The sequence below is a fragment of the Rutidosis leptorrhynchoides genome, chromosome 1 (assembly GCF_046630445.1).
Source record: "Rutidosis leptorrhynchoides isolate AG116_Rl617_1_P2 chromosome 1, CSIRO_AGI_Rlap_v1, whole genome shotgun sequence".
Lineage (NCBI taxonomy): Eukaryota > Viridiplantae > Streptophyta > Magnoliopsida > Asterales > Asteraceae > Rutidosis > Rutidosis leptorrhynchoides.
Genome location: NC_092333.1, coordinates 360289253 through 360305667, shown reverse-complemented (window position 1 = coordinate 360305667; position 16415 = coordinate 360289253). Strand labels below are relative to the sequence as shown.

The window sequence follows — 16415 nt, the reverse complement described above, 5'->3', positions numbered from 1 at the left end:
TCAATTTTCGATTAAGCAATTGATTCTCTCAATTTCAATTCGTTACTAATTCGGATTACTCATACATCATGAAATCTACATACGATTTCAATTTATACAGGTTTTGAATAGGAAATTATCAATTCTAGGGTTTTTGTTCATATTTTCAGATTCACTATGTGTACTAGTTCCGATGCACAATTACAGCCACGTAAATGTTCATAAAGATGTTTCAAGTAAGTATTATTAACCCATTTCTTAATTTTAGTTTTGTGTTTTTATACATCATGAATTAGTTATAAAAAAGAACTGATAGAACATGGGTACTAAACTCATTGAGGTTTTTCATGGGTACTAAAATTGTGAAATCTTGATATTCAGCCTATTGACAGCATAGAAATTAGTTGAGTTTTGAGCTGCTAAAGTTTAAAGTCTGCAGATTCGACTGATCATATGAGTTCCGTCTCTAGTATGTGATGATAGTTACGAAAGGTTTATTAATCAGTTTATGATGAATGCAAAGATACATTTACTGTCTGTTATCTTATCTGGTTATTAATTTTATTTTGTACACTTCACATTTTTGTTCTTTTGTTGAGTTTTGTATTAGTGAAAGATAACATAATGCTCATGATCAATACTGTTGGATATCTTATTTTTTGAGTCATGTAATATTGAAATCATGAAACAGAGGTCAGCTTCTCGAAATGATATCTTATTTTTTGAGTCATGTAATATTAGTAAATGGGTAGACCCATCTAAATTTCTAGTTAATAATGCTAGTTTAATATTCTAGTTTATTGACTAAAGCGATCGAATTATGGGGTTGTATGGAGTAAAAATGCACTTCAGGTGACTTTTGACCTAGTTACCCATTACCTTTTTAGGTATCATTTGGTATCTGACCCAGTTGAAGTATTTGACCCATTCATAAGCAAATGAATTCTACTATTATTATATCTCTAAGCCTTTCCATATTGTGCAATAGTTTTCATTATTCTGGGCCTTGTTTGATTTAACAATATTCAGATTTGAGCTCGTGTGATGAGATATGCTACAAAGACCCGGTCTTGAAAGATCAACATTGGAATGCGTATATTGATCGGTCTCCTGGTTCTACCAGCTGTTTATAGGTTTTTCTTAATTCAATTTCTCATTTTTGTGGTGTCATGAAATTATAGCATGGATGCTAAATCCATATCATCCAGGCTATAATTCAATTTCTCATTTTTTGGTTATTTGAGGCTCTGCTTTAAGGTAACTGAGGTGTTCATTGTTCGGTGTTTTGTGTTTGGTTTTCCTTCATTTTGTTGCTTTGCGCCTTTAAGTTTTTATTAATTCAATTTCTCATTTTTGGTTATTGGAGGCTGCTTTAAGGTAACCGAGGTGTTCATTGTTCGTAATTTTGTGTTTGGTTTTCCTTCATTTTGTTGCTTTGCGCCTTTAAGTTTTTATTCTCACTTATTTAAGGTTACTAATAATTGTGGTATGCGATTATATATGTGTTTATGAAAGGATGCTTGTATAGATCTTGAAGGCCTTTAAGTTTTCAATACGATTTTAGGAGTACTAAACTGCTGCATTCATTAATTGAAGTTTTAGTAAATACTAATGAGCAAATTTGATATTGGATGCTGAAATTTGGTTGCTTAGTAGATGTTGCAGGTCAGTCTCTGATGTTGTCAAACATCTGGATCTAGATTGAGTATATATCATCCAACATGATGCATCACTAAGATATAATATAGATTTTTCGATTCCTATTTCGTTGCCTATATATGGTTTTATTCTTGATGGTTAATGATTCAGCATTATGTTCTTTTTGCTTAATGATTCATTTTAACACTTTGTATCCTATCCTCACTCACTACAATCGCCGCTGCCGTTTTTCGCTTACACGTATAACCCTAATTTTGTATAAATTGTTTAGTGATTCTTACATTCAGCTCTAAAACATTTGTAGATTATTGATTTTTATTTCAATATTATAATTGTTTAAACGATTGATGGTTTTGTAAGCAATGCTATTAGATTTTGACTAGAATAAGTGATTTGTAGGTATTACGATCGTTTTCTCAACTAATTTTGTACTGCTACTTTTGTGTTTTTAGCTGATTTTAGAGCTGTTTTGTCTACGTGGCAAATTTTGATCTCAGAATATATTTAATTTTAGGATTTGTTTTGATCATGCTTGATAAGTTAGTTTGTGGCTCTATGCAAACACACTCACCCATATTCTTATTTTGAATGTGTGTTTTTATGCTTGTTAACTGAATTATGTAAGTAGCTGATGCATCTTAGCTGATGATAACATAGGAGAATTTGATTGATTAAGTCTATTGTTTTAGTTTGTATTAAGTTTTTATGATTTTTTCCAGACAAAAATAATTGAAGTGTTTGTTTAAGAAATAGAAGGGCACAAGTCTTTAGTAAAATTAACTTTTGAAAATATTTTCTAATGTTTGGAATTAGAATATTAAATAATACTCCGTAATGAATTTGTTATAATTAGGTGTTGTACAATATAGGTCAGTAGCTTGTTTTTAACAAATAGGTAGTTTAGGTTGTAACCTAAAATTGTTATGTCTTTGAAATTGTCTATTAGATTTTTGTGTTATGTTATTGCAGCATCTTGATTTTGTGAGGATGGTGGGGGTTAGCGTTTCAAATGATGCTCTCAAGAGCATGTACAATGCCGAGAAGAGGGGAAAGAGAGGTCATGATTAGGCCTTCTTCAAAAGTGGTCATCAAGTTTCTGCTTGAAAGTGTAGTGTGGAAGTACTTATTGTTCACTTTGCTCTCGAGATCCAAAGGTTGGTAACACCGTTGACCCAACAAAGGAAGAGGGCTAGAATTGCTCACAAGAAGAAGAGAATTGCAAAGGTCAAAGTCAGAGGCGACTGCATAACAGAATCTTCTTACGAGTAGGTTGAAGGAGCAAAGAGAAAAGCGAAGTGAGAGCTTGGCTAAGAAGAGTTCCAACTGCTTCAAAACTTGTATTATTACTTAGGCTACAACAGATATATAGGAATTACATTATTATGATGCATATTTCTTCAGTTTTTTGTTGTTTAATGTATGTTGCATTTTTTATTTTTCACTATCATAATGATGAAATGATGAATGATAATTGTTTTTCAATTGTGTTAATTTATATCGTTAGTGTTTTATTCTAATTTCTTATTAGTTCCATTATGATTTGTGTTTTAATTATTAGGTGCTTACACACGTTGATTCATATAGTTAGTGTTTTGTTCTAATTTCTTATAGTTAGTGTCATAGTCAAAGTTGCATTTCTGAGCAACATACATATGAGGTCTTTTTAGTCGGTTGATTGATTTAGTTAATTATTCGTTTTGACGAACGATAACATACATTTGAAGAGGAATGATAACATACCTTGGATGAAGGATAACATACATATGAAGACGAAAACATAAATTTGACGAAAGGTAACATACATTCGATGAATAGTAACACACATTCCACGAATGATAACATACATTCGAAGAACGATAACATACATTCAACAAACGGTAACATATATTCCGCGAACGGTAACATACATTCGGCGAACGGTAACATACATTCGACGAACGGCAACATACATTCGACGAACCGGTAACATACATTCGACGAACGGTAACATACATTCGACGAACGATAACATACATTCGACGAATAATAAAATACATTTGACGAACGGTAACAAACATTTGACGAACGATAACATACATGTGACGCCAAATGATAACATACATTTTGATGAAAGATAACATACATTCGACGAATGATAACATACATTCAACGAACGATAACATACATTTGATGATGAACGATAAAATACATTCGACGACGAACGATAAAATTCATTTGACGTCAAATGATAATATACATTCAACGAATGGTAACATTCTTTCGATGAATGACAACATTTGTCTTAAAAAGAAATACAAACGTATAAACATCCTATAAAGTTATTATTCATCTGATTGCTATTCATCTAGATGTAACTATTTTTCCGATGAATGATAACATGGAAGTTTGTTCTTGTAAATCCCATTCAGCATTTAAAGATTGACTCATCATATCTCACGATGTTAGAAGGTCTTTTTCAAGTGAGGCAGCTGCACTAATGATTCCTTCCACAATTGAATCAGTCCTTTTCCTTTTTTTGGTTTGACCACTTGAAACTTCTTCACCTTATATAGTTGAAGTGTTAGTGGTATTGGTATCATGGCTTCCTTCTGTATGTTCAGCTTGTTCTTCTACATTTGCCTCGTTCTCCATCTCGATAACATCACGAACTCTATCCCCCTTAGCTCTATCATTTCCAAACACAATGCATAAATCTTTGTAATGCGGAAATGATTTGTTTCTCCATTTAGCTGCTCCTTTGTATGTATACAAGTTAAAAACAAGAAGTTATGGGACAAAAATAACAGCTTTCGGGTAAAATAATAACAACTTACGGGTAATAAACAACACGGTAAGCTTCGGGTCAAAACAGCAAGCTTCAAGTCAAAAATAATAAGCTTCGGGTCAAAACAGCAATCTTCAGGTCAAAAACAGTAATCTTCGGGTCAAAACACCAATCTTCAGGTCAAAAACAGTAAGTTTCGGGTCAAAACAGCAAGCTTTGGGTCAAAAACACTAAGGTTCGGGTTAAAACAGCAACCTTCAGGTCTAAAACAACAAGCTTTTGGTCAAACACAGCAAGCTTTTGGTCAAAAACAACAAGCTTTGGGAAAAATTCAGTAAGCTTTTGGTAAAAACAGCAAGCATACGGGTCAAAAACTGCAATGTATGGGTCAAAACTACAACTTTCAGGTCAAAAACAGCAAGCTTTTGGTCAAAAACAGCAAGCTTTAAATCAACCATGAAGTCCATTTAATTTTGATGTATAGCATCAACAAAAAGAAACTTCAACGAAAAAGTAAATAACTGAATACGTAGAAAGTTGGAAGGATATGACAAATAAGACGAACATTTTAGAATGGAAAGCAAATAAAATGCATCACTAGCTAACATCTTGTAGCTTTTAGATACTTTTTTTTTTTTTGGATTATAACATTATTTTTTTAACATTGGCACCGAGTTTGGTGAGAGCTTTTAGTGATTGATATAAGAAAGCCAACTAGTGTTCTATAATCCCACAATTTCTTCGTGGGGTAAAAAGTTGTTTTATGCCATGCTAAGTGCAAGCTATTTTCAACGGCGCTATAAATGGAGTTTTCACTGGAATGCCATGATAAGTGCATCAACTTTGTTCTACATTCAAACGAGTTGTCTTTTGTATAGTTTCTCGGGCTTTCTTCTCTTATAATTAATATATAATTGAAGTTCCCATATATATTTATATTATGGAACTAAAAAATCAATATTTGTGGAGCAAAAAAATAAGACATCTAACCTCGACTAACCACATGGGTTAGGCTGCTTGTTATAGATCTTGAAGGCCTTGAGGAAGTCTGCACTTGTCGCCTACAAAGTCTTATAATACATTCATCATATACATACACAATTTTATAATACATACACTATCTAATTTCAGTATCTCAGTACATATGACATTCATCATGCAACATTTTTAATTATCATATTCAATTCGTTATCTTAGCAGCAACACAAACTAATAATACATTTACTAGCTAATTTAAAAAGCATAATTAGCATTCACTATCCACCACTACATTCACTAATTTAACAGCAAGATTGATGAATATCTATCATCACATGGTATTGTAACTTCACTACCGAAAACCATGTTATATCATTGATTTACACAAATATTTCAATATTCTGTGTTTATACTAATTTTGTTTTATTCATAATCTAGACATCAATTTCTCTAAACAACTACACAATTTACTAAGTTGCTTTAACTTTTTGTCGTGAATGTGAAGAGTGGCAATTTGCTCTTTGCACCATTTTTTCCAAAAACGTATCATACTATACTATCAGAGCATCACTTGTATAAAAAAAAATCATGTAAGTAGTTTATTAAAAGCACATTTATCATATATGTAAAAAATTAACAGCACATTCATCATATATGTAAATCATTAATAACATTCATCATATAACTAAAACCTAGCTTTACAAAGAAGAGATACAAAATGATGAATGCTAATAACGTACATCGCACAATACTGTTTACATATATGTTATTCGAAGAAGCATATCAAGTTATCGACTTCATCACATACTTTAATATTCCTGTGTGTATATATAACAAGACAGTTTATTAATGTAGTTTTGTGATAATACTAGACACACTAACTAATATATTGAAAGATTTGGTAATGTTACACAAAAAGTGTTTTAGGTCCTCGTGACCCATACCATAAAAGATCTCTGTTGACCCAAACCTATTTAAACTACTGATAACCCAACTCCTCTAACACATGTATTATTTCATTTCCACGTAGAAGGACATATAGCAATGACACATATGAAAAACGATTGTCACAGGCACTAACGGAAAATCTAGTTGAAATCCTCCCTTATTCACACATGTTTCCATCTAAAATAAACCCAAAGAAATAGAAGGACGTCAGATTTAAATCGTGGGCAACACATACATCATATAATCAAAACCTAGCTTTGTAAAGAAGAGATACAAAATGTTGAATGCTAATAAAAAATAGAAGTCAACGTGAAATGGAAATAAAAAAAAAATGTCAAATTAAGTTGAAAAAGGGATAATCTGTTTGACATCACAATCTTAAGTCTAGTTTGGCATTCCAATCTTAAGACTAGTTCTAGTTGTTTCCTAAATTTATTTTAGATGCATAATCATCACCTAAATTAAACAAACACTTAATAACTTCGTGTTACTTGGAAGGAAAAGACATCTCTGGCTGCCAAGGAAACAATGTCGGCTCACGAAACAAATCGTGGACAATTGCTCTCCAGCTTTTCGATTGGTTTGAAACACATAACAATGACCTATATAAAACAAGCAAACAAGAGTTTAGGGTTAGTAATCAAAATTCATTCAAGAATTTCATAAAACACTTTGTGTGCATCAAAATAAACATAATATATGTGAAAAATGACTTACTTTGATCTCAAATTATGTTTTTTGATTCTGAAACTTAATTTAAGTGAAATAAGCTGGATCCCACTGACCTTAAATACTTCCAGGATACTCTCAGATTCATCATCAAAATAAAATATAAATGTGATTGTGAATGATGAATGAAAAACAAGTGAAAATAGATACAATATACAATTTTTGTAATAACCAATAAGAGTGATGATAATGAAATTGATTGGGATATCAGGTGAATCAATAGCACCATTTTTATATATAGCTACTGAATTCAAAAACCTAATGAAAAAATAATTATGGTAAACATACGAATACCAGTAGTAATTAAAAGATAACTGTAACATTGAAGTTAGTTACCTGAATGAACTAAATTGTCGCTCGCAAGATGAATCTTTCTTTAATTTTTCAGCTGAAATTAATTCATTTTCTAGTGATGAATATTCTGCTTTTGATCGATGTTCTTGAAGATATTTAGCAATTCAAATTTTAGTTTCAAACCCTAATTTCTCTCAAGCAGTAAACGTTGATTTATTGAATGAATATTTGGATGAACCATAGATCCTCCTGTGCGTATTATTTGTTTATATTTTGTTTTACTTAAACTATTATCAAATGACAAAATTACCCCTCCGCGTGTTTTTTCAAGCTTTTCAGATGTGTGATATATTTACTTATCCCGTTATCTCTATTTTACTCCTTATCTCTTGATCTCTACCATATATATATATATATATATATATATATATATATATATATATATATATATATATATATATATATATATATATATATATATATATATGTTAACGATAATGAAACCACTCCCTATGGGTTAGTTATCCGTCATTACCCGCTCATTACTCGTAATGAACCATAGGCACGGTTTAGTTACTCGCATTAGTTATCCGCACTCACCATGGATTTAACGGATGTGTTTAGTTAGTTATAGGAATTGTGGATCCCGGTGGCTTTTTATTGTTGGACTTGATGCTTTATTGCTTGTACGTTATATATTAAGAGGAGTATTGTTTTAGCCATGATAGGGAGTGTTTAGTTATGAGTTAGTTATAGGATATTGGTGTTGATGTGGCGCTGATGTGGAAGGTTAAGAGGATGAATAGTTTAGTTACGATAGGGAGTGACCCGATAACCTAAATCCTTTTCAAACTAATAAAACGACTCAACTTAATGTTGTTAAAAGTCAAAGGGTCTAAAACTGATTATAACAAAAACTGATGTAATTTCTTTCAACACATATCACCTGTTAACATTACCGTTAACTTATATGGATCCGACCCATGTCTACCCGGCGATTATTTTCCCTCCAAAATTCCCTTCAACCACATTTTGATTTCCATAAACCAACCATCTTCTCTAAATCCATCCAAGCTCTCGCCATAATCACCGAAAACCCACAAAACCGGACCACTTTAACCGTAACCCATGATGTCGGATGGACACCCGGCTCGATTTCATATTCAAAACTTTTATCCCAGTGCTGTCAAACCAAGTCTCTTAATCCAGGACTACAGATCCATACCCATTTAGTTAAACTTGGGCTTGAAAATGATCCGAAACATAGGAATCATTTGATCAATTTGTATTCAAAATGTCGGGTGTTTGGGTATGCACGCAAGGTGCTCGATGAAAGTCCTGAGCCAGATTTGGTTGGTTGGTCTGCTTTGATATCCGGGTACGTGTTGAATGGATTTAATATAGAGGCTGTTACGGCCTTTAAAGAGATGCACTCATTGGGTATAAGGTGTAACGAGTATACGTTTCCTAGTGTGCTTAAAGCCTGCGCGGCGAAAAAGGATATCATTAGAGGGAAACAAATACATGGAATTGTGGTATTAACCGGTTTTGAATCGGATGTTTATGTGGCAAATACTTTGGTGGATTTGTATGCTAAATGTGATGAGATTTTGGATTCGAGAAAACTTTTTGATCAGATTCCTGAGCGGAATATAGTTTCTTGGAACGCACTGGTCTCTTGTTACACAAAAGGTGAGTTCTTTAAAGAAGCGATTGATTTGTTTCGTGATATGCTTTCTCATGGAGTAAGGCCGGATGAGTATAGTTTATCTACGATAATCAAAGCGTGCGCAGGTTTAGGTGATGTAAAGCAAGGGAGGAAAATTCATGGGTATTTGATGAAACACGGGTACAGTTCTGACCCGTTTTCGTGCAATGCACTTGTCGATATGTACTCAAAAGTTGGTGAATTTGAAGACGCTAAAACGGTCTTTGATCACATTGCTAAACCCGATATTGTTTCATGGAACGCTCTAATTTCTGGATGTGTTTCTCATGAGTACAATGATATTGCGTTGGATTTAATGGTAAAGATGAGAAAATCAGGTTTAACACCAAATATGTTCACGTTTTCTAGTGTCCTTAAAGCTTGTTCTGGGTTAGGTCTACACGATTTAGGTCAACAGTTTCATACAGTTTTGATTAAGTCGGATATAGAATTGGATCCATATCTATGTTGTGGGATTATAGAAATATATTCAAAATGTGGTGATATGAAAGATGCTAGAAGGGTATACGATATGATGCCAGAAAACGAGTTAAGTGCGTTAAACGCTTTGTTAAATGGATACGCACAAACGGGGGGTGAAATTGAAGGTTTATTGCTTTTTAAAGAGAAACTTAAAGATGGAATAGAATTTAACGAGACCACTTTACTTGCGATTCTTAACATTTCAGCTAGTTTACAGGTAGTTAACGTTAGCGAACAAATTCATGGACTATGTTTAAAATCAGGTTTCCAAAACGACCCGTTTGTGGTAAATAGTCTGATTGATTCTTATGCAAAATGTGGTCATGTAGAAAAGGCAACAATGGTTTTCAACGAATCACCGGTTGATGACTTGGCGAGTTTTACATCTTTGATATCCGCGTACGCTCAAGCAGGACAAGGTGAAGAAGCTATAAAGATTTACTTAAAATTGCAAGATTTGGACCTTAAACCGGATCCATTTATATGTAGTTCTCTTTTGAATACCTCGGCTAATTTATCTGCTTACGAACAAGGTAAGCAGATCCATGTACATACGTTAAAGTTTGGACTTTTATCCGACGTTTTTACTGCTAATTCTTTAGTCAACATGTACGCTAAATGTGGAAGCATTGTTGATGCAAAGCGTGCGTTTTTCGAGGTTTGTGAAAAGAGTATTGTGTCGTGGTCAGCTATGATTGGTGGACTTGCTCAACATGGACATGGTAAAGAAGCCCTTATATTATTTGATGATATGTTAAAAGATGGTTTTACCCCTAATAACGTGACATTAGTTAGTGTGTTATGTGCGTGTAACCACGCTGGACTAGTGTCTCAAGCTACAAGATACTTTGAATCAATGGAAGATTTATATGGAATTAAACCAACACACGAGCATTACGCTTGCATGATTGATATTCTTGGCCGCAATGGGAAATTAAACGAAGCGATGGACCTTGTAAATAAGATGCCGTTTGAACCGAACGCTTCTGTTTGGGGTGCACTTCTTGGTGCTTCGAAAACTCATAAAAACGTTGACCTTGGTCAACGTTGTGCACGTGAGTTGATGCTTATTGAACCCGAGAAATCGGGAACACATGTTCTTCTTGCGAATATATACGCTTCGGCTGGTTTATGGGACAATGTTGCTGACGTAAGAAGGTTAATGAAAGATTGTAAGGTGAAAAAGGAGCCCGGTATGAGTTGGATCGAGGTTAAAGATAAGGTGTACACGTTTATAGTTGGAGATCGAAGTAATTCGATGAGCGATGAAATATATGCGAAACTTGAGGAATTAATGGAATTAGTTGGTAAAGAAGGGTATGTTCCTGTTTTGGAAATTGATCTTCATAATGTGACGAAAAGCGAAAAGGAGGTTCTTTTGTCGTATCATAGTGAGAAACTTGCGGTTGCGTTTGGACTTATTGTAACGCCTTCAAAAGCTCCGATTAGGGTTAAAAAGAACATTAGAGTTTGCGTTGATTGCCATACGTTTTTGAAATTTGTTAGTAAAGTTGTTGAAAGAGAGATAATTATCAGAGACATTAACAGGTTCCATCATTTCAGAGATGGATCTTGTTCTTGCGGTGATTATTGGTGAACAAAAACTCATGATGAAATTATTATTATTATTTTCGGCGAAAAACAGAAATTTAAAATAGTTAGATCCGCAGATCAAATAGAGTACAACTGATGTAGATTTCAGCAAGTTTGCTTGAGAATGTAGACCTCAGTGAGTTGTTGATTAATTAAAGCGTCACAAGTTCCCTTTCTTTTTTATCGTGTGATGTTTCACTTGCAGTTAATTGTGCATAATGATAAATGACATCTAAATGACATCAGAAACTGCAAGGAGTTGAAGGTTGCAAAATGGGCGAGTAAGATAAGTCGGGCAACAGGTAAATTTCGCGACAAAATCTTCTTTTTGCCAAGTATTTCAACAATCGTGTAATCGACTCACTCTGTTTCTTTTTGGTCAAACACTCGGTGTCAAACGTGGGGGCACAAATGGCTACCGGTGAATAAAGATAAATTTCTTTTTTTTTTTTAGGAAAAATACAATAATATAAATAAATGCATCCGAAGGCCAATAACGTACAAAGCAATACAACAAGAAACAGAGACTAGCCTAGTCAACACCAAAAAAAGGGAAACAAACATACAAGTTAAACAAAAAAGATATGTACAATAACTGATATAAAATGTACAATTTGAATCTCTATAATATAATTTGAATCTCTATAATCAATAACTGATATAAAAATGTACAAAAATGGCAATGTACCATGTACAAAATATGATTAATAATACTCCAATGACCTAAATCCAAACTGCTTTACACTTTTTTTTCACATAAACATCGAGTCCTCTGACATTATTGTCAACAAAGAATACTTAACTTTTACTCTAATTCTACCGTTCTCGACACATAACTTTGCGCCTGTGACGACCCAATAACCCGGCGGGTCTTCGGGTCCCCGCACCATTTCCTTCGTGTCAACAAAATTCGACATTTTTGGTGCTCGTAAAGGGGGGCCATCGGGATAAACAGCGGAATTGAGTTCCACCTTAACAGGCCTCTGCTCAGGTGTAGCAAGGCCCACACTAAAAGGTGTACTCATTAGCGTTGACATTATTCCCGATTTACGAGAATGCATAGATGGCCCGTCCCATTCTGACCGTCGGATCTTTCCAGATCCGACCATCGAGTAACCTAAACGAAGGAAAAGAACTTTTTTCATACCAACTCCTTTGACTTCAAACCATGCTTTTGTGACTATAGATGCTGAGTCATCGATATGAGTCTCGTTGTACTCAACTGGGACCGTGCATACGTGAGAGAATATGCTCCATTTGACAGGCTCGAGATAGCCTTTTCCAATTGGCTCGTCGTTAGGTTTGTAACCGAAATCGTCATTGAGTTCAAGCATCTTAGGAACCGAAGATAGGTGTTGTAGATGGATGGCTAGTCGATCACTCTTACGTCCTTCCAAGTATAATCGAACTCCAGTTACTGGCCTATTCTCTGAATCAACCTGTAAATACACACCTTCAATACCTCTGATAGCTACTGTATATAGTATAATCCTAATTCAGTAACTGTTTCATTGTATTACAAGGTTGAAAGCAAACATGTCATTTCGGATGGGGCTGGCCCACAGAAAAGATTTTCTGTCCGTTGATCAATGTGGTAAATATGATTATGGAATCATAACCTTTGTTTCAATCAAAACCTTTGCTTCTATCAGAACCTTTAAATCATTTAAATTTTGAATCATTCAGCGCTTAATGTCTTATCAAACATACCATAAGACAATAACAATCCACATTTTCAGTATAAATTGATTTAGGAGTTATCATGCACTTGAAAACACATTTTACTCATTTCCAATTTAGTAACATCATATAGCTTAGCTTAACCTGTTTTACCCTCTAGAGATAAATCATAAAACACAACCCAAAATGACCCGTTTATATGTAAACGGGTCGCTACTCATGAAAATAGGCAAGATGTTACCTTAACGGTATTAACATACAGACGAGGACCTAAAAAGGTGAACTGAAGTGACGGGGAAGGATTTCTCTTGTGTCGAGGAGCGAGTGGAAGATCACCGTATGCAGGGGCCCACTGTCGCGGCAACTGAAACTCTAGGAATTGGTCAAGTTCCTCAATTGGTGGTTTATCTACAACAAACAAAGCAAGTCATGATATATAAACATATTCTAAAAAATCCCCTCTACTTTTTCAAGAATCAACATTACATTTGCATACTCACATCGAAGGTAAAGATTGATCGCATGGCTCAAAAATCCGCTACCACGAACACCACTTAAAAGTGCAACAATCGGAACAAACGACATAGAAATGACATTAGGCGCATGTGATACAGATGAAAGCCAACTTTTATGACTTTGACCTTTATCAATGCCTCCCCGGCGAACGTGAAGGCTTAGTAAATCCTAAAAAAAAGTTAAAAGCCAAGAGGTTAGAATTATTTTTTTTTAACGACAGCTGTCGTTAATGATCTTAAAAGTCTTGTAAATTTTAAATAACCGTCAATTAAAAGTCAACATAACCGCTATGTATAAGTATTATAAGTATATTAACGAACAGCCCCTAGGGCTGTTGTTAGAAAAATCTTTTTAAAAAAAAGAAAAAAAGAATAACAGAATATGTATCAAGACAACAAGACATGTCGGTTATAGAACTAGGAACTTACGTCATTTTTTGATCGGGAAATAACGGACGGTCTTAAAGAATTCGCAAGCATTGGAGGGAGATCCCAAGCTACAGACCGTTCATCCTTTTGTTTCGAAGATTTATCAGAGCCCGAAACAGAAGCTTCAGATAAATTTTCGGACAATTCATCATCTGCTAATTGCTTTAACAAATTCTGTACTTCTGCTGGCTCAAGATTTGAACTTTGCAGCTGCTTTAGGTAAATTACATCCTTACCACCCATCTTTACACCCACGACAATATGAGTACCATATTTATCGATAAACCTAAGAAAAAAAATGTCTTAAATTTTGTATATCACGCAAATTTACCAACTATGTGACCACATTATCGTCATAGACAATGATCTTTCTTACATTAGTATGATTTTTGAACATTTTCATGCCATTTTAGCTACATAATCTTTAATAAACATTCGAATACAATTTTTTTGTAGTAAAAGTAAAAGGTCATACTCAGCAAGAGCAGTAGGATCCCATGAAGCAGGCACTTCTTGTTTCACCTTATCCGATAACGTAATTTGTGCTTTCGCTAACTCAATGTTGTATAATGTAATAAACCAACCATCAAATGCTAGATTTTTTGTACTAGGCGCGTCTTTTTGCCAACAACCTTTATAACCGAACATCGAATTGAAGAGCCCCGAAGGTATCTTACCAGATAACGCTAAGTCTTGATTAAATTGTTCCGACATCTGATAAACGCATATACATATCATATGTGAGTACTATCATCTTCTCATTGACTTTTAAAGTCAACCCTTAGCTATAAAATTCAACATTTTAAAACTTGTAGAATTGATTCAAGTCATACAATTCATAACCATACACATATCATATCACTAATGATTACAAGGCTCACATTATTACTAGCTTTGAACGTTGAATTAGAAAGTCAAAATTGTAAATTTAGGATTTGACTTTGACTTACATGATTAAAAGAAAGAACATCTGAATGGAACCTTGTGCGATCACCTTTATCGCACTTAATCGACGCAGAAACATTTGAAACTACGACACCGCCGGGGACCACCAGATCTTTAGTTAGGGTTCCATCGAGTTCAATCAGAGGTGAACCGGATGGACCGGGTTTACATCCGGCTAACCGGATATCACACGTGAGATCATACCCATACCCAATTACAGAAACCGCCTTTTCCGCCGCTGATTGAGGATCCAAATAATTCGTCTTGTATAAAGACATGTTATTTGTAAAATTCATCTTCTGGGTTTTTGAATTCAGTATAAATTAGTGATGGGTGTTTGATAAAAATTAAAACTTGATGAATTTTGGTTAAAAATATGAGGGTTTTAGAAGACTGTGTGAATTGAAAAGGTTTGAATCTTGATTTGAAAAAAAGATTAGGGTTTTTGACAAAATAGCTTCAGTTGTTTACAAGAAACTTTGACAGTAGGATTGTTGAATTTTTTTGAAGGAAAATGGTATGTAGGGATTTGATATCTTTGCTTAGTTGGTTGGTTATGGTGGGGTATGTCAAACTTTGGACAATGTGAATGGAAATGGTGAACAATGGCAGGCTGAATGCGTGTTGTGGGTTGGTGCCACGTGGCAATTATAAAAGGTAATGAAAACTGTGGACTTTGATGAGTTTTTGCCTTTTTGGAGTTTGAAACAATCAACGGAAGGTACTTCCCCATTGTTTCCATGATTTTGGACTTTTGGTTGTGAAAATCTAACAAATGCACGTAAATGATGTAACAAGTGGTATTAACAAGTGCATTTAGGACTTTTTAGGAAAACATATAGTGCCTATAAAAGTTATTAAAGAAATTCTTCTACTTTGAAAATTACTAGCTTAATACCCGTAAAAATTACAGGTCGACATAAAATGTGCAAATGTAATTAATTAAAGATGATCGTCCAAAATTAAATTTGATAAAAATTTCTCTAAGATACAAATGTATGCAAATGATGAAGTAGAAGCAAATGGTGGAGATAAATATAGTATTCTAAAGATACTCGATGTATGGTAATGTTCAAACGATCAGTAAACAAAGATAGACATATGAAAAAAGGCACTACAACCTTTATTTGAAAATGAAATTCAAATGTAAATAAAAGAATATCATCCAAAATAAACTAAATTCAGATGCATATCAATGAAATGAATAGCATCCGAGATAACCGATAAACGGTAATTAAAAACGATATAGATAAACTTATTTGAATAACATAAGCATGTGATTATAATAAAAACAAAATATGATAAAAATTATTGTAAACGGAAATCAGACGACTTCCTTGGTTTTCTCAAACATGTATATCATTCACATCATCAACGAAAACATTTGCATCATTGTTTCTCACATTCAAAACTAAAAAAAAAACCTCCTCCAACAATTTCTTCAAGACTATATTAATAATTTGGGAATAATTAGTGTTACGGTTGATTATGAAGTAAAAGTAAGTAAAATGATTTAATTTATTTGAATATCTTACGTTGCTGTGTTGTCCTCTACTATATAATCGATATTCTCATTAATTAATGTATATATTATGTTAAGTTGCATTACTTGAAAAATGGATTACTTGAGATGTATTTAATTGTATATGGACTGTTATATATGGGTCTATATTGCATCAATGTTTAAAGGAACCATCAACACAAGTTGCAG

General features: G+C 33.8%; 2 protein-coding genes across 2 annotated transcripts; one reads left to right on the top strand and one right to left on the bottom strand.

Annotated features, from left to right (window-relative positions):
• The first annotated feature begins 8334 nt into the window (after positions 1-8334).
• On the top strand, positions 8335-11359 carry LOC139870841 (pentatricopeptide repeat-containing protein At4g14850-like). Its single transcript, XM_071858612.1, has one exon. It carries the CDS (start codon positions 8335-8337, stop codon positions 11137-11139), a length of 2805 nt encoding a protein of 934 aa, XP_071714713.1. The 3' UTR covers positions 11140-11359.
• Positions 11360-11734: 375 nt separating this feature from the next.
• On the bottom strand, positions 11735-15325 carry LOC139870834 (MACPF domain-containing protein NSL1). Its single transcript, XM_071858606.1, has 6 exons — positions 14710-15325; positions 14235-14473; positions 13760-14045; positions 13316-13499; positions 13057-13223; positions 11735-12574 (listed from the first exon to the last, which is right to left on the bottom strand). Exons 1-6 carry the CDS (start codon positions 14998-15000, stop codon positions 11888-11890), a joined length of 1854 nt encoding a protein of 617 aa, XP_071714707.1. The 5' UTR covers positions 15001-15325; the 3' UTR covers positions 11735-11887.
• Between the last annotated feature and the right edge of the window lie 1090 nt (positions 15326-16415).

Coding starts and splice junctions, on each gene's coding strand:
- LOC139870841 (XM_071858612.1), top strand. CDS start 8,335: ATGTCTACCCGGCGATTATTTTCCCTCCAAAATTCCCTTCAACCACAT.
- LOC139870834 (XM_071858606.1), bottom strand. CDS start 15,000: ATGAATTTTACAAATAACATGTCTTTATACAAGACGAATTATTTGGAT. Junction 14,046..14,234: donor GATCCTACTGCTCTTGCTGA/GTATGACCTTTT, acceptor TTTTTTTCTTAG/GTTTATCGATAAATATGGTA. Junction 13,500..13,759: donor TTTCCCGATCAAAAAATGAC/GTAAGTTCCTAG, acceptor ACTTTTTTTTAG/GATTTACTAAGCCTTCACGT.